The sequence below is a fragment of the Drosophila elegans genome, unplaced genomic scaffold, assembly GCF_018152505.1.
Source record: "Drosophila elegans isolate 14027-0461.03 unplaced genomic scaffold, ASM1815250v1 contig_208, whole genome shotgun sequence".
Taxonomy (NCBI): Eukaryota; Metazoa; Arthropoda; class Insecta; order Diptera; family Drosophilidae; genus Drosophila; species Drosophila elegans.
In genome coordinates, this window is record NW_024545578.1 from 19,932,761 (window position 1) to 19,956,136 (window position 23,376).

A 23,376-nucleotide genomic window follows, 5' to 3' on the forward strand; every position below is an offset into this window, starting at 1 on the left:
TGATTTAATAGCCAAAAATTAGTTTTTACAGTTTCATTTTTTTATCACATGAAAATTAAAAATGGTATTCGCTCGGACTTAAAGTAAACAACTTAAAACCAAGTAAACAAAAAGTTCTGGGGACATTTTGAGAAAATTTCCGAAACTCTTGACGTCGACCATTTATGAAAAACAGCAGCATTTATTTAGAATGGATAGTTGAAAAGACAACAATAATAATTGTCCTTTTTTAATATATATTTTTTTAATTTTAAACTGCTTTCTTTTTGGTTTATATGCCTAGAATCTTGTTTAAAAAAAAATGAATAAATTCTGAAAATTATATATAGAACTAAAATTTTTTTTCTGTGTGGTCAACAAGCCTGTGTGTTTTTTAATTCAGCTTTTTTTGAGCGAAAGAGTAAACTCGGGCGGTTCCTCGGGGTAACTCTCTCTCTGAGTGCGATTTACGGACGGAACTCAGCTCAACACGTTGGGATTCTTTGTCAGTTGATTGTGAGATTTCATCTGGAACAGATCGCATTCAGTGGCTTATCAGTAGAAAATAGAAGTCTGCCTCATAATGTTCATCAATTCCTTGGTTTGCTTGGCGATCTTCGGCCTCTTTTGCGGCCAGATTGCAGGCACCGCAGCCGATCAGTACGGGACATATGGAGGATCGGCCATTTCCACCACGGAACGGATCAACTCGGAATTGCGCTGCATGAACATCAATCCGCAGAATTCGGTGGACTTGGAACAGGTGAAAGGGAATCCAGATCAAAAGTTGTCTTTTAGAGTCAGGGATTATCAGCCTCAACCAGTGTAAATATAGGCTCATTTGAATACGAAGAACTCATTGCAGGCTAATGCAATTATCGTCGATTTGTTCTAATTAACCCTTTGCGCCCAAAGTGCGCCCAATGTCAATGCTGTAGCTCCCAGCCCATGGTTATTTATTTTTCCATTGTGGGCATTTAATTGAACGCACAGCGAGTGGCATGCAAATCGCACAAATGACCCCCATTCGCTTTTATTTGAGTGTGTAATAATGCCCAGCCTCTCTGCATATACAGATAATGGGTCTGTGGTACGGCAGCGAGATTATTGTGCACAGCCAAGACTTTCCGGGAACCTACGAGTACGACTCATGTGTGATTATCCATCTTGCCGATGTCACAGAACAGGTGAGCTCCTCAAGTTGATTAGTTTCTAGATCTTGTTCTCAAGCTATTTTGCCTATTTTTGCTGTTTCAGATTCGACACAGCCAGGCCAGTCGCGGCTATGGCTATGGATCCCAGGATTACGACCGGAATCAGAACAACTATGGACGAACAACCACCACTCAATCCTCATACGTGGATAGCGATGAGTACCACATGAGATCTGCTCATCGCGGCCAGCAGAAGTATCTGCGGTTGGTGTGGAGCGAGAGGGACAACAATTTGGAGTATACCTTCAACTACACAACCACTGAACCTGGTCGATGGTCCAACATTGGCGACCAGCGGGGATCCTTGGTCGCTCTAAACACTTACACCCAGTTCACTGGCACCGTCCAGGTGGTAAAAGCTGTCAACGATCACCTGGTGCTCACATTCTGCGGCAATGATGTGAAGAGCTCTATATACACCGTGGTGCTCACCCGCAATCGCATGGGCCTTGGTTCTGATGTGAGTAATTAAATTAATATTGAGGTTTTTTTATGGTAAATTATATTTCGCTAATTATGTAGAAACATAAGCATTTAATTGCTAAATGTTTTCACGTTAAATATGCTATTTTGCGAAAAACATTTGTTGTTAACCGGCAAAATGTTGAAACTTAACTTAAAAAAAAATTGTGATTTTGTTTGTTGTTTTTTTTCTTTTAAATATAATTTAATCATTTAATTATTATTTGTCAATAACTACGTAAACAATAGCTTTTCTAACGACAACGTCATACGACAATAAGTATTGATATGTTTGTAAAAAAAATATTTACTAAAAAGTATGACTGATAATGTAAATGTAAGCGTAATGAGAGGTTTTTAAAGGTTACTTTGTTTATAAAATTGCATATAAACAGCACTGAGAAAAAAATGGAAAAGCACAAATAAATATGTGACTTAAATTAAATATGAAATTATAATATTAAATACAATGCATATTAAATTACGTGATTTAATATTAAAAATTTTAAGTAAAATTTAAAATATTAGATTTAAAATCAAATCCGAAAATAGTCAAATGAAATATTTAACAATTTTTTAATATTTTCATATTTAAAATAGCTAAAAACCGCAACAGAAGAAAATCAAAAAGAAAAGATTAAAATTTAATACAAAATATTTGGATTTACTACGTTTTTTTTGATCAGTGTAGTAATAGATAAGAATCGTTAATCATTTTTCTAATTGTTTACTGTCTCCTTTTGCCACTTTTTAGGAGCTGCGTAGCATCCGGAACCTGCTTTCCCGCCGTGGGCTCTACACGGAGACCATTCGCAAGGTTTGCAATGGATGTGGCCAACTGGGCGGCAGCCTCTTTGCTCTATTCGCCGTTTTACTGGTCGTCCGCTTGACCGGGGGGCGTGGCCAGTGATCAGTCATCAGCCGGCGTATTTAATGAGTCCAGCCATATTACGTTAATTTATGTATAAATTACTTAAGCATTACAGAAGCGAGATCGCCAAGTGCACTCCCCGAAAACTAACTCGCATTGCTTCCGTTTTAATTGCTCGTCATGTCAATTAAAGTCAATTACGCCGAAGACAGGGCTGACTTAAGTGGGCAACAGCCGTTGGCTAGTCGTAGGCGTTAAGTGTTTGCTTAATTCAATTAGCAGGGATCTCCACCCGCTCATCGGAATTTTGGCCGGAACAAATTCGGTTGCTACCCTAAAAAGATATTTTCACTATCACTCTCTCTCTCTCTGTGTGGATCGCCAGACCCCAAAAGTAGGCAACAAAAGAGTACTGCCAAAATTTGTACATACAAATCACTCATACGCCTCGTTGACACAGTCACACACATCCAACGCCAATGCCACTGGGCTCTCTGATTACGTTGTTAACATTTCATTTTTTACACTATCAGCACTTACCAAAAAACGCGCTTGTGGTTTCTTATCAGACCTAGGCAACTGGGATCTGCGAATTGCCATATTCAGGGATTTTTGTTCGGAATCAAAAAGAGTTCAGACCCCCAGCAATTGAAGCTATAAAGCCTGGTCAAGTGCCTTTAAATTTCACACGATTTCGTTAAGATCTCGCCTGTATAAGTCCAAAAGTCTGGCGAGTTTTTTGACTTATTTTCTGTTGTTTTTTTCTTTGTTGATAAGATTTGTATTTGGCATAAATAGGAACAAGCTCGCTCTGTTATCAGGCCAAAAAAGCCTAGCAGAAATTGTAAAAAGTCTGGACACACTCGTAAAAAAGAAAACAAAGCATCCAAGTCTGCGTGGAAAAGTTTTGGCAGCAAAATATTCCCAATGATCGCGATGATTAATTTCCTGTCAGCCGGCATGCATTGGTTTTTTAAGCACTACCAGAAAACGTGCCAGGGCTAGATTAGGGCTAGATTGCTCAGCCCCCGCTGAGTCTGAATCGCACTTGAACTTGGAGTGCGATCATAGGTTATTGTTGATTTTTGTTATTGTTTATTTCCCGATTTTTCACCCGCACACTTTCTGCTGGATTTTACAACGCCTGATTGCAGTCATAGACTGTGTGCCAGCTTGACGTTTTGTTTTGAAAATAATAATTCACAGGCAGCCGCCGACTCACGAACTGATAAGAACGCGGCGCACACGTAGAGTGCTCATGATAGTAAGTATTATAGAAGTTCTTCTGTGGGGCAGATGGAGCATATCTTAGACCCCGGTCCAACTGCATAATCAGCAGGGCAGGATGTGTCTAAAATAGGTTAATGTGACCTCTGCCATGGCAGACATGCGCCTGCTGAATTTCTGATGAAAATGTGTCATTTACAGATGAACCTCTCCAGCACGGAACCCATGACCTACACAACACACAGTTTTCACTTCCAGATAATTTTAGACAGCAAATAGAATTATCAAATTCGCCTAGCCAAAAACTGATAACTCAGAGATGTCCAAAGTGCATTTTAAAACGTTGGGTGTACCTTTTAAAGTTTCCAACTTACTTTATAAAATTAAATATATTGATTCTAAGAACGAGACAAATATTTAACCTTTTTAATAACCTTTTTTTAAGTATAAAAAAATATTCTTGGGCTAAATATGTTATTTATATATTTACAAAAGTTTAGCGACATTTTACTTGCTTATATCTTTTTTTTTACAAAATCCCGGTATATCGACTAAAGTTTTAAAAATAGGTCAGTTTGAGTGGCAGATGTTGGACTGTACAAACTCTTACTGATGATTTACGTCATCGCTTGAGGGATACATATTTAATTTTGCAATATTGGCACAGCTGTAGAGATCAGCCTTTGGACTTTGGACTGCACTTGGGAAGCACGCTGAAGGCAATTTCTCCTTTTTGGTTACGGATACAAGTCTAGACGCTTATCCAAGGAGTGTAAACATAACCATTTGAATCGAAAAGCAACAAACTTCAGCTGAAAGTGCGTCGCATTTCGCATTGCATTCACTTGCATGGCGTGCAAATAATGGCCTGGTCGTAAGCTAATCAATTATCAACCCTTTTGAGCAACACCTGATAAGCCCCAACTACTTGGAAGATAATGACCATACATACGCCAGAACAAACTGCTGATAAGGCATCGCTATAAATACTGGATGCGGAGCGAAGTGAGGCCACAGAAACGAATCGAGCGCGCCAATGATCGGACGGATCCAGTAAAAAATTCCAAAATATAGAGCCAAAACTCTATAGAAAAAGCAACCCAACTGTGATACCAAACGAACACACACAAGACAAGATGTCTGCTGCTAATAAAGTGAACCACTTGATCGGCGCCACTACGCGTTACATTGCCGGACGGAATGCTGTGCAGACGGTCTACTGGCGTACCTCCGCCGGACCCAATCCCCGGATGTTGAAGACCAACAAGTTGCAGAACTTCGATCGCAGCCAGAAGGCGCCACAGAGTGTTCGGCTGCAGAACACCAACCGCAGCTTCTTTCGGGATTAATGGAGAATTTTTCATAGTTTTAGTTCCGACCTTGACATGTTCCTAATGTCGCGATAGACATAATTTTTTTGTGCACTTTGTATTTATTATGTAGATTATTTCCGAAGGCGATAAACCTTATCGTGCGAATTAGAGTTAATCGAATCTAAATGAAGCCGGCGCTACGACTTTTCATGTACCTTGGCATTAAAAAAAAAAAACCACAACGATTAAATAAATGCATTCTAGCGCGTAGATAAGAGAATAATATTTGTCGTTTTTCTTGATCGAAGTCTGGCAGGGGTCTGCTAAATGCGTCATCACTCCCAAAGGCAATGACATAAATGCCATTTCCATCGAATGATCCGTGTTTTGTGTGTATCCGTGTTTTACTACTTGTATATCAAAAAGCCCGTGCGTTCCTTCGGTTTATTCCTTTTTTAAGATTTTATTTATTTAGTTTTATATTTATTACATACATTGAGTTCTCGTATATATATAATTTTTTTTTGCTTTTATGTTTATGCTTTACTTTCTTTGTTGTATGTAATTATTTTATATAATTTTTTCATTTAGTTTTATAATTTCGTTTTTAGATATCGTTTTTACTTATGTTTTATAGTATATTCTCGCGATTTTTTTTCGGTTTTAGTTAATTTAATTTGCTTTGTGGGTGAAATATGTTGACGTTAAATTTTTTTTTGTTTCATTTTTGCGTCTTGTTATGTTTATCGGGTTGATCTTTACTTAAAATTACAGCCTTTATAAATAATTATTTTTTTATGCTATTCATCATTTTTTTTAGCTTTTCCTTTTTTCTCGAATTTTTTGTTTTCTTATATGTTTTGCTTTATACTTTTTATTTCGCTTGCCGTTGTACTACGTATTCATTTTTCTTTCGTTATAATTTTACTAAATATATATAGAGACTTTTTCCTTTCCGCATCGTATTTTGATGGATCTGAATAATTTGCACACATGTATGTATATAATATATATGTATATATATAATATAATTGTTATCTAAATATATACTCATATAGACCTCATATATATTAATTCATATTTGACAATTTCAGTTGGGCTTAGTGTCTGGCTTTGCTTTTGTAGTGTAGTGTAGTTCTGGTTTTCGTCTTTTTCGTTCTTTCATTTTTTTTTTAGTTGCACACGGAAGATTTACACACATGAATAAAAACCGAAAAAATACACACAAAATTTGTGCATTTCCTTAACTAGCTTTGGTTTCCATTTTGATACTTTTTGGAATATGTTATGTTATTTTATTACTTCATTTATTTTTTGCCTAACTCAATTCACATCAAAACAGTTTTCGTTTGGTTTATCTCAAAAGAGAAAAATATATATTAATTATTATCTTTGTATTTTACTTTTATTCAATCCATTTTCCATTTGGTTTTTGATTAAAAAATATTGCAGCTCAAAATTGTAATACTTTGGTTTTTCAACATTACATATTTAATTTACTTTACTTATGTCCTCCCTAAAGCATAGAACACAGTAGAGATCAGTTGGGTTTCCTCTTGCTACTGCTGCTAACCCTACTCCACACTCCTTTCATGCCCTCTGAAATCTCCCGTCTCCATGCTGATATCATTTCCTAAGTGGGCTGCAATTGCTTGATCTGTAATTTCTCTGGGTTTCCCGGGCGTGACTATATTTGTGTCGTCTGATGTACGTATTTCCATGACTCTACTTTTATGCTGCTCAGTATAGTATATGTATTTTAGACTCTTATGTACGGTAAATTGTTTGCTAGAAATGTGTTTTCTTTTACGGAAGAATTTGGATACATTTTCTTAGTTCCACTTGATTTTAGCTAAAAGTATAATTTGTCTAGTGTTTTCTTTACTCTTCAGCTAATCTTTGCTATGTAATTTTCTGGTAATCCTATCTCTCGGTTTATACCACATTCATTGGGCGCTTTAATTGGCTTAACATAGGTGTATCGGTATCTGTATCGCGGCGTCGGTATCCTTCTCTACAAGTGTATTTAATTATCCTGCATCGGCTTCAGCACAGATTCTCACAATGTGCAGCATGCACTTCGATTTAATTTTAATAATTCTATATATTTCGCAACAGAATTTCGGCTTTTTTTTTGGTTGGATTCGGGGAAAAATAAACTGAGTGGAACGGGCTTAATGGACAGTTTTGTCAGCAGAAGGCAATAAACGAAATTCTGTGCAAATATTTGTGGAAACAAGGTCGACTAAAAAATCTACCAAAAGGAAGTCCAAGAGAATTGCGTAAAATTCACAATTTTTGTAAATTCTTCATTTAGTTTTTTCTATTTTGGGTATCGGTTTACTTCGATTCTCCCTCGTGACTAAAAATACTCAACAATTTCGTTTATATGAAACCATTTTAGCTACAATTTATATTTGTTGTATATATGGTTAAATATTTCCTACGCATTCGCTTTCAACATTGATAGAAAAACCGCTTTGTTTTGCTCTTGTTGTCGTTTTGCTTTTCACCATTTGCCATGTTTTGCCTCTACATTGAGATCTCGCACTTGAAATTGCTCTGTATATGTTAGAAATCGTAATTTAAAAAATTCTTTTGCTGACAACAATGATCCAAAACAGATTTTTTTGTAATGCGGGTATGACGGTGGCTAAGGACCCAACGGATCACTAAATACAACAATAATCCAAACACATCTGGGTGCTAATTGCACCTCGGATCGCGAACTACTTAATGCACCTATGTGTGGTTAAGGTTAATCCTTGATAAATCTAAAAGAGTTCGTTGCACGTTTATTGTATTTATAGGCTCGCCCGATCCAGGGAGACCTTCCCTTAGCGGTTATTTTACTCTGCGAAATAATGATCTACCAAAACTCATATTTCGTGTCTTTCGGATGATGGGACTTTTCAATTTTTTTATACAATATTCATCACATTTTCTTGTGGGGTTTTTCTTTTTTGCCTAGTTCTGGTTGCTAATTAATGTATTTATTATTGCTGCGCCGTTACTTTGTTAGTTACTAATGTAAGTACAATATCATAAAAATAAAAATAACACTGTATATTTTGTTATTTACCATTAATTTCATTTCGCTTCTTTTAATTGTTCATAAATTATTACTTTGTATTTTATTGTAAATATAAATATATATAATATATATCTCAGGTTTTCCATTTATTAAGTACAATATAATATAACCATATACAAAGCGGCACCCCATCAAGCCTCCATCCTGCATCCTTCATGAGCCTCTTGACCTCTGACCTCCACTTACTCCGTGTGTGGCATTTGAAAAATTCGTAAACGGTTAGTACACTTTTAATATTCATAGTTATTTTTTAGCGTCAGTCTTGTGTAAATTAAATTTTACTTCAAAAAACGTTTTAACGCGCACACACGGAGCACAGTGAAGCCTCGAAGCATGAACGCCCACTGGGCAGGGTTTTTCTGCTGCTCTCTCTTGAATCCACTTTTCCGCTTTCCCCGGCCCGCTTCTTGTTATAAAAAATTGCTGCTCGACTTTACATTTACATATATATATTAATAAAATGTATATAATATATGCGTGTATACACATATAAGGTTTATTCAATTCACACGTAGACGTTTGTTAAAAAATGCATTTTTCTTATGTAAAAATGTTCGGCTTTTCCACTGCTTATCTGCTCGTTTCGTAAATATTATAATTTGGTATCTGATTACCACTTTTTCTGTGTTGAGACGCCATCGAGATATTGTTCTTGTACGTTTTCATATATGTATTTATATTCGCATATACTAACCATCGCCTAAAGTGTATGTGTTTGTATACCCCGTATAGATTATAATTACTTTGGTTGATCGCATTCGGGAAGATTAAAGTTTACACACGGTAGTGAGAGATAGGATTTTAAGACGAGCGAGCTTAGCAAACCAATCGTAATTGAACTACATTTAGATTTTAGATAAGTTTAGTCCTAATAAACTGCCGCCTTTCTCTGTACTTTTTTGGTTTTTCACTTTGAGATTAGAGCTAATTTGACACAACCGTTTAATTCAACTATTTTATCATATCGTCTGCCTAACGATTCGCTTTTTAACTGCCATTGCTACTGAAAGATTCGTTGCATTTTGTATTTCGCAGTACCTGGAAAGTATGCTACACTTAATCAGGAGGAACTGAAAAAGAAATAAAAATAAAAACAAACATATGATAAAAACAGAGATTAGTTTTTGTTTCGGGCATTTTTTTTATTATCTTTTTAGGAATGACATTCGGCAATGTGAATCTAAATCTGAAGATGAACACTTTAAGCATAATTTGGAAGAATAATGCCTATATACACAGTAACTAAACGAATTTTGGTAATACATTAGGTTCGAAAAGTCACGAAAGAACAAAGATTAAAGATGAAACTGGAAAAATTTTGAAAAGTTAACTGAGCCAAAGTGCTCAATGGAACGCTACAGCGATCGAAAATATTATTGATCGGAACACCCAAAAAAAGGGGGACAGTACCCGAAACATTATGCTTGTCCAAGGCCCATTTGTCAAAAGGTTTGCTTGAGGGGCAGGAGCTCGGATCGGGGCGATTTAGCTTCCGGGTTTCGGTTGGTATGACAGTGCAGTGTTATCACTGGGAGCTTCCCGTTGGGGTTCCCGATTTTGAAGAAGTTTGGATTTTGCTTCGGTTCGGCTGTGTGTTCACATGTGATGGGAAACGACGTTGAAGGTGTTGTTGCGTTGCCCCCGGTTGCTAATCTGGTCCCTTTCCTATACTCTCTCTCTCACTGTTTGCCCACACACCCGCGGGCTGACCAAAAACGAAAAAACTTTGAAACAAAACATAACGAAAAACGAATGGAACAATCTCAACTTAAAAACAAGTAACGAGGACCCCGATGGGGTGGTAAGCGTGAAGGTTTTTGGGGTGGTGGGGTAAGTTTCGAAATTAAAAAACAAAATAACTAGAAAACATGGGCTTTTGTGCGGCGCCGCCATCGTCGTCTGGATCCCACTTTCTATCGATAATATGGGTTCGGTTTGTATACGCTGCAAAACTTTTCTTAGGACCGCCCTTCCTTTAGTACGCCATCTTCTTTTTGCGCTTCTCCAACACGTTGCTCTATAATTTATAATTTCCCCTGGAGAATTCGGCCTTCTGTCTTGAGTTTCTTGTGTAACACCCTCTGCTATACCCGCCGACGATCCTGGATCATGTAGCTATACCCTGGGCATAGTGTCCTTCAGATCGTCAATACTCCAGCATGGGGTTTGTGGATGCGACTGCGCGTGCGTTTGATGTGGATTCGCCGACGGCGAGTGCAGCATTGGTGAATGGTTTTCTGTATAAAATATTTATATATATATGGTGCCCTGAATTACAAATCGGAGAGGGAAAAGGAAATAGGGGGTGGAGTAATGGGGTAAACGCAGTAAAAGCCAAATTTAAAAACCAACCGAAAAAGCGAAGAGGGGAAAATCAAATAAAGGCAAAACAAATATTTTGCTACTCATATTTTCTTCATCTCGTTATTTTTGTGTTTTGCATTTTGCTAAAATTATTAAGTAGCTGTTGCTTTATTGTTATTGCTATTTATGCGTTCTTTTCTTCTTTCTCATTTCTATATTAATAGGTAGTATAGTGTGTGTAGGTGTGTATGTGGTTAAATATGCTTCGTTTTTGTTTACTTTTTGTGATGATCATGGGGCATTATCCTCGTAATATGCACGTATATATAATTATACAAATTAGACTCCATAGAAGTAGAAGGTGATCTCCCTTCTGGCCCGGCGCCTTTTCAGCGTTATCGCCTATCTCTTGTATATTATGTAATTGCTGAATTCATTTAGGTAGGTAGGTACTTAGTCTAAAAACATTTTGTGCTCTTAGTTGAGCTGCACTTAATCAGTTGATGTTCCTTCATTAAAATATATATTATTCTTTGCGCTATGATATATATGTATTGTATATATATATAATTTTTCACTTTCCTTTTACTTTTGTCTAATTACTATTCCATTTTTGTTGGTTTGTTTGTTACTTGCCATTTGTTCATTTAATATATGTATATATAATATAAATATTCACTATATATAAACTAAATAGATTTTTACGATGGGACAATCTGCGCTCTGCTCTTTGCTGCTGTTCAGTAAAAACTTAAGAACTTCTTCGTTTCGCTCTCCTTCATTCAAGTCGTACAATAAATTGAGTTTACAAACATTTTACTCTTTTGTTTTGGTTTTTGTTTTGTTTGTTTTGTCAGCAAAAATGTTCATTCATTCTTTAATTAATTAATCGTTATGATTTTAATTATGCCTTGGCATTATCTTTATAATGTATATATGTATATATCTGTATAATATATTTAATATTGTTTTAAACCTAAACAATTTATTTATGAATTTTCGCTTTCAAAATATCACGTATATACTTAAGTTATGCCTTGGATTTATTAGTTATGATCTGATCTCTATCTGATTAGTCTGCGGAAGATAAAATTGCTGGGATGGCTGGATAAAAGAGTGAATCAAACTCATTTCAAAATTAGGCAATGTCCCTCAAATTTGTCCCTCACTTTCCTCCCAGCAATTTGGATTCTCTGGGAGTAGTAGTATTCAAACCCCAGAACTCGAATCCGTGCTTTCGAACTAAATAAAATCCCTATTGACTGACATACATGTAAGTACTCTTGGTTGGTGGTTTCTATGTTGCTTCTTCGACTTGATTTCAGTTTTAGTTTTTAACTAGAGCATGCCTAAGTGAATTATTGCTTTCCATTTCATTACATTTTGTGTTGCTTCGTTTCAACAAAGAGTGATTTCTAATTATTGTTACAATTCGATTTAAAAATGTTTTGTATTTAACTATTTAACAATTTAGTAAAAATTTGTCAACAACTTCTCTGCGAAGTCCATTTGCGGAGGCAGCGAGTCACAAATTTGATGGGGGTGGGGGCGACCTCGGCGACATCTGTTTTAGCAGGTATTTTTGAAACCTCTGGGTTGGTTTATTACGTTCGTCACAATACGTTAACAGTATTAAGTGGGCAAATAATTTTGTTTCGTTCAATAAGGCATATACGTATATGTAAATATTTATTTCGAATTTTCCGTTAAGGTATTCATTTCAGCCAAATTATGCACCAATTTTGAATGGATTTCGCTCGCAGGTCGCCGGCTGCCCCCGCAAATGTTTGGCCATCGCGTTTTGTATTACTTTAAATAATTTTGGTTAACACATCTCGCTTTTCTCGTTCGTGTTTTTGATTAGTTTGATGCCATCATCATAACAATAGATACAACAGAATCTTAAGTGAGTGTAGAAAAACAGAAATGATAAATCAACATTTTCGCAGAGTTCGTCTTTGCTTGGTTTTTCTTGTACATTACATTAGTTTATTAAATTTATTATATTATTTTACGTTTGCTTGCTTTTCGTATATATTTAACTATATTCTTGTGTAACACACACCTATGAGTGTCTATGTATTGCTTGAGTTTTACCTATTTTCCTTGTCGCTAGAGCTTTGAGTTTAGCTTTCCTTTAATAGTCACTCTAATATATGCCTCCCGTATATACTGGCCGGGAGTTATGTGTATGTTTTTCGCATTTTTTTTAGCTAGCATATTTTGAATATCTTTATTGTATTTTTGTTTTTTTTTTTCTTTTTGTATTTAGTTCACTTTTTGCTTGTCTTATGTGGCTAGATTTTATGTTTTTACTTTTTACTCCTTTTAGTATTTTTGTTTAGACTAAAATTTCGTTCAGTTTTCTTTTGCTTGGCTTACAAGTTAGGTTTTTCCTTCTCAACGAGTTCTGATCGGAGAGTTAAGGAAATTTTTATAAATTATCCTTGACTTTCTGCTCAGGAGTCGTGGGTGGTGTGCGTGTGTGTGTGTGTAATTCTGTGATTTAGTATGTGTGTTTGCTTTGCTGCTTGACTTTGTCGTCTCCTTTGCTTATTCATCTTTTTGCTTTGTATTGCTGTATGTGTCTGTGTAGGACAGTTACAGTTACGAGTTACAGTTACTTTACGCTTTATATGTATTGTATATATGTATATAAATTAATTTATGCATAATATTATGTCTTTAATCTTCGATCGCTGCCCTGCTTTCTTAGCTACCATATATAGTATATGTGTGTTATGCAATTTACTTAGTTATTCCCTATATAGTATATTTAAATATATATATAAGTGTGTGTCCTGTTGTCCTGCATGCATGTGTGTGTGTGTTGTTTAGAGTGAGTGTGCTCTCTTCACATTTGCTTTCTCTGTTTAATCCAGTTGTGTGTGTATTTAGCACAATGTTTCCTATATAGTATAGTTTAAATATGGTTTTAAGTTCTCTCCGTCTGCCTCTACATATATATTTTTCTGTCTTTCACTTGCTGACTTACCACACACACACACACACTGCAGTTTTGTCAACGTTCCCTATGGTTATAGCCCCCTCCCTCCCCCAAATACCATATCCCCTCCCCCCCGCTCCACCGCTAATTGCACATCATAAATGTTTCCTCTACCAAAATGTTATTCCCCATCACCCATACTAGCACATCGCAACATCTCTAATAACATAAGCAGCTTACTTTACAGCATTTTGCAATGGTTTCCTTGCGTATGTGTGTGTGTGTGTGCCGGTGTGCTTGTGTGGGTGAGTGTCCTTCCAAAGCTTCTACCTTCAATTTACGATTTCCTTTGACTAAACATTTCCGAAATTGCAGCTGTGGTGCGTTTTTGTGTGTGTGAGTTTATATAAATTCTATTTATGCTTTTTAGTTTACTTTTGTTGCTGTGGTTGTTGTTGTTGTTGTGGCTTTTTGTTGTTGTAGTAGTAGTAGTAGCATCACTATTGTTGCTGTTGCTGTTGCTGCATCCTCAAAGTTAACATGGATAAATTCCTACAAAATAATCGAAAAAATTGGCGAAAAACTTCATATATCTAGGAATTTGAATTTATATGGTTTTATATCGGTATTTTTTATATATATTTATATAAGCAAAAAGTGATTGGTGCCGACTACTACTATTTACATTCATTCTCTGCTATTTACAGCAAGCAAAACCGAAAAAAAAGGAAAATCAATCGAAAGAAATAGAAGATTAAAAAAAAAAAAATGTAGTATTTCCCTCGCTATGGCATTCAACTAATTTACATTACATGTACATATTTTTAGTGTGTGTGGCCAAAAATAAAGCTCCAAACTTAGCATAAATTAAATTAAATCATAGGCATTTTAACATAATCGTAATTAACTAAAATTATAAACTAAGAGTGCGGCTGCTGCTGCAGTTCGATCAGAGTTGAGGGGCATATATAGCATATAGCATGGTATTGTTGTTATAGTTGTTGTTGTTGTTGTTGTTGTTGTTGTTATAGTTGTTGTTGTTGTTGTTGTTGTCGCAGATAGTTGTAGTTCTAGTTATCGTTGCAGTTGTAGTTGTAGTTTTAGTTGTTGGTATGGTTTATTATTCAGGGCAGCTCTCAACGAAAAATTGGCGACTACGAAAATTTGTTTATTTTATGTTTCTTTTTTTGGATTTAACCTATTTTGTGGTGGTTGATTTTTGGTGGTTGTTGTAGTTGGTGGTGGTGGTGCGCCAAGAATAAATGAAAGAAAAGAAAGCAAATACCGATATGTGTAGGCTACGACAAACGACAAAACGACCAGCGAGAGATTCTAAATACTTGAGACTCACCTTGGTAATTCTGAGGCCAAATGGTGGGTACATTCTGCAAAAGAATATTAAAATTCATTAATAAAAAAAAATATTTTTTTAATTCACAGTTGGGGTCAGAATAAAAGCTTTGATAATTTGATGTTTTTTATTGAGTTGATTGTACGTATTGGTTTTATAAATATTATATATATTAATTTTATATTTTATAATTATTTAATATTAAACTGCTATTCAATACTACAATATATAATTAATATTTGGTATATTTTTAATATATATATTTAGGTCCTTTGTTCTAAACTAAGCAAATCGGCATTTTTGTAATTGCAACCCGGACTGGCTTTAAAATGATGCCAAAATATAATCATTATCTGCAGGGCTATTATTCTGACCTTATCTATATTGTTTGTAATCGCACTCACCATTGGCACACTGTAGTACTGATAGAATGGCTGATATTGCATGGCTGAAGGTGGGTAGATGGCTGGCACTCCAGCGGCTGTAAAGTCAGTAACTAGGTTTGGTTAATTGTTTCCCAATTGATGGTGGTGGTGGTGTTTTTTTGGTTGTAGTTGTTGTGTTGATGAAGTGTTTTCGAATAGAGAGAGAGAGAGTAATGAAATACAAAGAAAAGAAAAACAAATGTCAATAAAACCAAGTGAAACTCAGAGAAACGATGAAGACCCATTAACGCAGAGATTAATACATAAATATATATATCTATATATATTTATATATCTCACCTGGCGGATATACAGCGGCTGCGAACTGATCCATGGGTATATTGCTAATCGGTGCCGGCGGCGTGGTGGTATAGTAGACAGCTCCGTTCGTGGCCACAATCGATTGCAGAGGATTCGGCTGGTTTTGAATAATGTTCTCAGTTATTTGAAAATTATTTTAAAAAGCCAAGTCTACTCACCTGCTTCTTGATGGCCGGTGCAATGTTTAGTTTGCGATCTCGTAGTACCACGCACTCACCCTGTTTTTCGACCAGACAGAGATGGAAGAGAGAGACAGAGGGAGAAAGCATAAATAAATGGGCATTAATATATATCCTTTGCATTATCAACACACAAGCCGAACGAAGAAATTCAAATTCAAATCGAACGCAGCAGCATCAAAAATTCTCAAAAAATAGTTAAAAATTAATGCGCAACGCTTTTTGGTTTTTGTTTTATTTTGTGTCTTTTTTTAATCTTCTGTTCATTTTTTGCTTTTTATGGCACGGCCATGGCTAAGAGAGAGAGAAACACGTGCCAAGGCAAAATACCATTACCAAAGTTATATATATATATAATATTTAGGTGTAAATGTTTATACTGTGGGGTGTGTTGTGTGTGTGTGTGTTTTAAATTAAGTAAGGTTTATTACAAAATGTCATGTACATATGTTGCATAAATAGATCTGCGCTTCTTTTTTTTTCGCTGTGAGTTTTAATTTGGCTTCAAAAGCAAATCCAATCGCCAACTTATTGTTCTCTTTGTTTCGTAATTTTAATTTTCAATTTGCGCGGCACCAAATTCAACAACATGTTTATTTTAATCAACAAACATAAACACAAAAATTAATTAACCAGAATAATAAACTCATTTAAAAGTGTAAAAAACTGAAAAGGCACAAAAGCATTTAAAGAACAGAATTCAATTTAGAAAATAAAGCTTGCTTTCTGTTTCGTTTCTTCTCTCGTCTCGTGTTCGTTACTGATAATAATACAAATAATAAAATCAATACAAAAAACAAACAATGTAAAACCAATTAGAAAAACTTAAATATATAAAACCAACACCAAGTAAAAAATATGTAACTTTAAATAAAGTAAATCTGTAGTCACAAAAGAATACCAGAAAAATTATCTGAGAAAGGGGCTGTTTAATACCTTGTATATAAACCTCTTTTACTAAGCCCTTTCAACAAGTTCCTTTTTGCTCGAAGTAATCCCATTTTAAAAATGCATTTCGCCTCTCTTCGACCCAATAAATCAGCCAATTTACATTTAATACCTTTTCCTCCGGCCAAACTACTAACGCAGATAGACAGCCTCCGACAGGCTGGCCAGTTCATCTTCATCTTTAATTGCCAATTAGTCCCGGCTGATACCCTTGTGATTTGCGCTTGAGATGCACGAAAAGGACACCGCTCCACAAAGAGATAAGCCCAGACTCCTTGAGGGAGTCGGGGAGTGGCGGTTGAGTGGTGACCCCTCTTGGCAGCGGTAATAACCATTAACCTAAGCAAATGTTTGCCAGCCAAGGAGATGCGCTACTTTGTCGTTAAAAATAAAAAAAATAAATAAATAAAAATGTGGAAAATGAAATGAAAAGAAAAGCGAGGCACGGAAAACCTGAGCGCCGCCACCGCGTATCCTTTCTGACCGCCGCTGGGCAAACATTCTTTTCATTTATGTTCGAGTTGGCCGCCCTCGAGCCATCGTCCTCGGCCAGCGACATAAGGATAAGGGCCGTAACAAAGGGCCAAACGGTTGAGAAAGTAAACTAAAGATGAAACGTATGGCAAGGAGCTGCCGCTGGAAGGGCCTGAAAGCCCGGAATCCCCACCACCATTCTTAACCACTTCTTGTCTTGACTGAATTTAATTAAGAATCCTTTTGCTGGCTGGCTTTTACCGTGGTAGCCTTTTGTTTCAGCACACAAAAAGGACAACAAAACCGTACCACTCTCCACTCGAAAATGATTTAAAATTGAAGAGTCTGCTCCTTGGAGGAGTAGGCAAATCTCATACATTCGAAATGTGCGTTTCGAGTTCATTTTACGGACCCAAATTTGCTCTAATCTATATGTATTTGTGTTGCGTAATTATGCATGTATGAGGTGACAGTGAGTTGGAGTTGGGGGATTAGTTTGCCATCATATAACATATACACAAAAATTAGTATACGCAGTGGTGGGATACTGGATTTAGTGGACTGATGTGATATATACTCGAATATATGGTTTTGGATTGTGGTCCCCGAACACTACAAAAGGCGCCCAAGTCGCCTCTTTTTGCTGGATTCTGTGTGGTTTTTGATGAGTTCGTGGTCGAAAAACTAGAACTAAATGGTAAACTTTACTAAATGAAATTTAATTAGTGTAATGTGTGTTGTCTCCTCTGTTGTGGGGTGGTGTGTGTAAATTATAAAACTTGGTTAAACGTTGCCACGACTTGTTTTTATTGTTGTTGATGTTCCTGCTGCGGATTCTGATGCTGTTGCTGCTGTTGTTGGTGTTATTGTTGTTGTGTGCCCGTTTCAGCTTTTGCCTTTTGCATAGAGTGTGGTCGTTGTTATCCTTGTTCTGCCGGCGGGCATTATGCTTTCTGCTCTCCCTTTGCATTCACAAGGACACTCGTGTCCCAGACTCAGGCAGCAGCAATAGCAGCCGCAGCAGCAGCAGCAGCAGCAGCAACAACAAGAGGTTGAACAACAACCAGAACGACAACAATGCATATTAATGACGAGCGGCAAAAGTTTTTCACTTAATATGCCACAGAGCTGAGCTCGACGGAAGCTTCAGCCTCTGAACAGCATCGTCAGAATAGAGGGTAAAAAGTAAATGGGAAATTTCCCTGAAATGGGTAAAAGTTGCATCACTCAGGCGGCCAGTGCTTATGCAATAATTATAATCAATTAGTATGCCAAAACAAAATATGGCAGACAAGTTCATTTTGTAATGAGCCACCTGGAGGCTGAACTTTTTATGGACCGAAATGAACCCAGCCCAGATCTTGACTCAATATAGTCAGGAAACAAGTAACAACGGCTACACGGGGAAAACCAATTCATTTAACAATAATTCTGAATTTAAAAAAAAGTTGTATTTGCATAGTAACATATACACACATTAATCATGTGTAATTTCTGTGAAAATCAAATTTAAAACCTTACTTCATATATAAGATATAACACGCTTAAAAAGTATAACTTATTTACTTTAATAATAGTTTTCCCAGTGTAGTTTTCTACAGGTTAAAAACAGAGCGTGGGTTGCCCTGGGGAGCAGGTGATTGGACTGCTAACTTTGGGGTGAGAGATATATAAATGTTCCCTAGGAACTTTTACGGCGCGCACTTACTTGCTGGGGGTTGGAATTGGATTATTATTAATATTACTGCTGCTGTTGGTTCGTTAATTATTCCGCAATTGGAAAAATGTGCAATACACAATCGATTGGTAATCAGCAAATTAGGCAAAAACGGAAAAGATGTGCCAACAATGCAACTTTACACGAAAATGTAACTCAAAACGGAACTCAAGACTGGATCAAACGAATTAAGGCAACAAGGCAACGCACTAAGGTATTGTCTATATAGTCTAGTCTATAAAGTCTATGGAGACCGCGTTCCAATAACGGAGCCAAAAGAGCAAAAATTCGCTAATTGTTTAATTGATTGCATAAAATGAGCATTAAAAACGGTGCAACGAACTCAACATTGTTTGCATTTGCATTTGATATTGGTTTTGGTTTTTTTTTTTGTTTTTGTTTTGGTTTTAGCTTAACGCTTAACGGGCAAACTTCGATATATCAATAGGTTTTATACGTGTGGGTGTGGGATCAAAGAAATATAGAAGGAAAAGTAAGGCTGCCTACGCTTGGGAAAGAGAGTAGTAATGTGGGTTATATAACTGGGTGAGTATGGTGTGTTTTGTAAATATATATGTGTGTGTGTGTATGTTTTTTTTTTTGTTTCTGGCAATGAAACGATATAACGAACGCAACGGAATCGAATGTAACGTAACGGAATGGCAACGCAACGTAAATGTAACGTAACTCGGAAACGTAAACTCAACAAAAACGCAATAAGAAGAAATTTATAAAAGAACAAAGTGCCGTCCGTACCTAAGGCGGTACATCTGATCATCATATATCATATATCATATATCGCACAATGGCGACAATCATATGAGGTATTTCTTATGTGGGACCCCCCCGCGGGGAGTGTTGGTAGTAGTAGTAGTAGTAGTAGTAGTAGTGGTATCAGTAGTAGGAGGAACCGACGTCTCATATCAGTAGTACTTGTGTGTGATGGGTCAGGTAATGCCCTAAAAGATCGGAGCACAATTTTAAGTTGTGTTGGATATGCTGCAGTGTGATTTGTTTATATCTTTTCTTTATGACGCGACAATCGAAAATGCTCTATATAAGAGGTGTATAAGGTTCGTTCGTTCAATCGTTTGTAGGTGGTTGGTTGGTTGGTTGGTTGGTTGGTTGGTTGATGATGTTCACGCTCGCTTCTTTGGAATCGAAATCATAATACTGGCATTTCTTAATTTTTGTTGGTAAACGTTCAACAGGCGACATTAGCAACAGGTCAAAGGAGTGGTACTTACATCCGCTTGCAGTCTTTGCGCCTCCTGCTCCGTTTCGAATGTGACGAATCCGTAGCCCTTGCTCACGCCTGCCCGATCCACGATGATCTTGGTGCTCTTCACAGTGCCGTAGGCACTGAAGACGCGGGTCAGATCGGCTTCGGTGGTATCGCCGCTATGTGGAGTAAATAGGGATTAGTTTGGTTTACTCAACAGACTTTTATAAAAATTATTTAAAAATACACACTCAAAATATAGAAGAAAAAGGGATTAGTTTGGTCTAAAAAGTTCGAAACAGAACCAATTTCTTCGAACATATTGGTAATATTTCCAATACAAAAGGTATTTTGAAACATTCGAGTCTTAACCTTTTATATGAAATGGCACGAACACCGATTTTTTTTTTAGATATATCATACATACATTAAATAACACAATTTTTCCCTGCTTTTCTGTTCTGATTTTAAACAATTTTATTTTAAAATTTTAAAATAAAGGGTATGGCTTTTTCGAGTTAATGGAATATTGCAAATATGCTATATGCATGTAAAGGGCTTATGTTATCAAAACATAACAAAAGCAAACATATTTTAGTTTAAGGCCAAACATAGTTATGAAAAGTCATTGATTAATGTAATTTGCTTTTTAAGAAAAGTGAGTAAAAAACAAAGACGATGGAATATGAACCCTCAGGATCAGTGCTCACCTGATGCCGCCCACAAAGATGCGGTTGGGTATTAATGTGCCGTATTTGGGCGCCGCCAGGGGCGTCTCCAGTCCTCCACCGGGCGCTGCCGATGGAGGTGGCGCTGACGCGATTTTGTGCATCTCTGCGGGTGTCGTCTCCAGACGAAAGTTGGGGGCTCCGAAGGGCAGAATCTTGAGGCTGTTGCTGGAGATTGGGGGTGCGCGCTGGCCAAAAACTTCTACTCGCTGCCGTTCGTTGGATCGAGCGGCTCCGCTTTGTTGGCGACTTTTTGTTTCGGAGGTTGGATCGTATCGAATCGGATCGGATCTGATCGGTTCGGATGGCGATTATGCGGCGGCTGGAACTCTCAAATTGGCTTTCACTGTTTTAGTTGTAGCACGCATGTATACAGTTTGATGTGCTGCCTGGCGGATTCTCGAAATCTAGAAAAGGCAAGAATAAGTTGAGCTCATTAATAAACCATTAAAATAATCAGCCACATGGTCAGCACAGCGAAAAGAGACGAAGGAGAGCGCAGAGCATTTGAATCTCGGAAAAAAAGCAAAGAATTGCCCCCTACATTTCGAAACAAATCTATTTCTGGCACAGCCGACATATGTCACACGAGGAAAACTCAGCGCAGGCACGCTCACAGATACGCACCCATACACAGCCAGGAAAAACTAGAGGTAGTCGGGCACCATGTGTGCACCATAAATTCACCTTCAGAAGCGGCGGCGAGACAACTAAATAGCACAGAGAGTTTAATTTTAACAGCAGCAACGGCACAGCAGCAGCAACATCACAGCCGCAGCAGCAACAATAAACTTGCCTTGTCCACAACACGGTTTGAATAAGTTTTTGGGCCACACGAGCGGCAGATGCACACAGAACAATTTCATATTAACTTCTTATGGCCCCTAAAATTTGTTCAATATTTTTTTAAGCCGATGTTGTATTAAGTACACCACAAAGGGCCGATACAAATAAAAATAATGTAGATATACATGTTTATTGATCTTAAAAAAAATGTTACTTTAATGTCTTATTATACCACCAAAGGCAAATGCAAATGTTAAAAAAATTAAGTAGATATGCATATTTGTTTTACTCGAATAAATGTAATTTAATTTTTACCTACAAACTCCAAAAAATTCATAATTAATTAATTAATTTCTTAAAAAAGGCACACAATTGTCAGCCAAATGGTTTTCAGTGTATATAATAATTATACGTGTTGCTATGAACTGCAAATGCCCATTATAATTCCGATCGAGGAAACTCCAACATGCACTAATTTGAGTTCGAGTCTAATACATTCGCAGCCTTCGTCAAACATTTCATTTTGATGTGTGTATAGATGGGTGGGTTTATAGGTGATGTTTGCATGTTCTGGGCCTCGCATGTTTGTTGGCTACCCCCGCCAGCACTTAACGATCCATATTCCTATGCAAGCAGCAAGCAACAAGCAGCGAGTAGGTATGTAGATATCCCTGGTCGTATCGGCATTTCTATCTGTTTTTGAGTGTAGTATCCGTATCTGGCTCATCGATGATGGGCGACGCGCTCCATTGCCCGCTGCTGGTCGCTTATCATTGGGCATTTATCTGAACGCTCCGCCCACCGCCCCCCGGTCAACTGACAACTGGCCGGCGGTCCGGCGGTACGGCAATCGAACAATCCGAACGTGTACGGGCGGACTCGATTGGCGGACACACATAGCAATGAAAACATAATTAAATTTTCATTAACAATGAAAATGTCAAAATTGTTTGCGTTCGCGGCAAAGTTGCGCTATGCCAGGCATTTCAATTATACGTCGGCAGTCCGATCGATTTAAAGATATATGTAGGTATGCATTCATACACAGAAAGTCGGATGCACGTATGAGATATCTATTTAATGGACTGTGTGGGAAAGTTGTCGGCAACACGTGATTATATGGCTCCGTTTCGAACCATTTTCGGTATCTTAAACAAATAAATTACCAAAATATAAGTGCTCGTATAAATCAAGGCAATAAATAATCATAGGCGCAATTTAAACTTAATCCGTACATATGCATAAATGCGAAGCTAAATAACACGTATATCTTCCGCTCATTAAAACGCGTCACAATTCCAAAAAAATAATTGAAAATATTTTTAGAAACGAGAAAAACAAAATCAAGTGACGTTGGCAAAAAGGAATAGGAGGAGTATATATCTGCTGTTCCGTCTGCCGAATACAGATATATATGCTAAATTGGCTGGGCCCAGCGGAAAATTGTGAAAAAATAAAAGCTTTGCCATAGATTTTCTAGGCTTCTCGAGCGGATGTGGCCAGCATAAAGTGGGCGAGGCGATAGCTGATTTTCCGATGGCTAAGTGCCCCTGACATGATTCATGATGAGCTGAGATGGGCGGAGGGCGGCTGCTCATGATTTATGTGCGCCTCTTAATTATTTACAATATTATGAAATTATTTTTGAGAACTTTATTCCTGGGCATTAGCAAAATTGATGATGGGAGGATAGTAAAACGGCGACAAAGAGAGAATACCGAGTAGAGCCAGCAGCTGAATTATTAAAATGTTCATTACTCGGCCATGGCAACTACGGAAAAGCGACAGCAACACGAGCAGCAGCAGCAGCAGCA

The 23,376-nt window shown here is 37.1% G+C and overlaps 3 protein-coding genes across 8 annotated transcripts in view; 2 read left to right on the forward strand and 1 right to left on the reverse strand.

Moving 5' to 3' along the window:
• The first annotated feature begins 479 nt into the window (after positions 1–479).
• Positions 480–2,676, forward strand: LOC108142762. The gene is made up of 4 exons (XM_017266796.2): positions 480–742; positions 1,056–1,166; positions 1,237–1,653; positions 2,410–2,676. Exons 1-4 carry the CDS (start codon positions 563–565, stop codon positions 2,563–2,565), a joined length of 864 nt encoding a protein of 287 aa, XP_017122285.1. The 5' UTR covers positions 480–562; the 3' UTR covers positions 2,566–2,676.
• Positions 2,677–4,754: 2,078 nt separating this feature from the next.
• Positions 4,755–5,349, forward strand: LOC108142763. Its single transcript, XM_017266797.2, has one exon. The coding sequence runs from the start codon at positions 4,890–4,892 to the stop codon at positions 5,100–5,102; it is 213 nt and encodes a 70-aa protein (XP_017122286.1). The 5' UTR covers positions 4,755–4,889; the 3' UTR covers positions 5,103–5,349.
• Positions 5,350–9,281: 3,932 nt separating this feature from the next.
• The window catches only part of LOC108142365 (protein boule), a 30,213-nt gene continuing 16,118 nt past the window's right edge, over positions 9,282–23,376 (reverse strand). For 2 of the 6 annotated variants that reach the window (XM_017266171.2, XM_017266172.2), the window contains exons 2-8: positions 20,759–21,183; positions 20,074–20,227; positions 15,667–15,726; positions 15,488–15,605; positions 15,167–15,258; positions 14,763–14,796; positions 9,282–10,397 (exon numbers count right to left, since the gene is read on the reverse strand). In XM_017266171.2, the coding sequence (XP_017121660.1) occupies positions 10,276–10,397; positions 14,763–14,796; positions 15,167–15,258; positions 15,488–15,605; positions 15,667–15,726; positions 20,074–20,227; positions 20,759–20,880 (702 nt within the window). In that variant the 5' untranslated portion in view covers positions 20,881–21,183 and the 3' untranslated portion in view covers positions 9,282–10,275. Of the gene's footprint in view, positions 10,398–11,864; positions 14,610–14,762; positions 14,797–15,166; positions 15,259–15,487; positions 15,606–15,666; positions 15,727–19,582; positions 19,786–20,073; positions 20,228–20,758; positions 21,184–23,376 lie in introns of those variants that run through there. The other 4 variants (XM_017266173.2, XM_017266174.2, XM_017266175.2 and 1 more) reach the window with 4 other exon arrangements.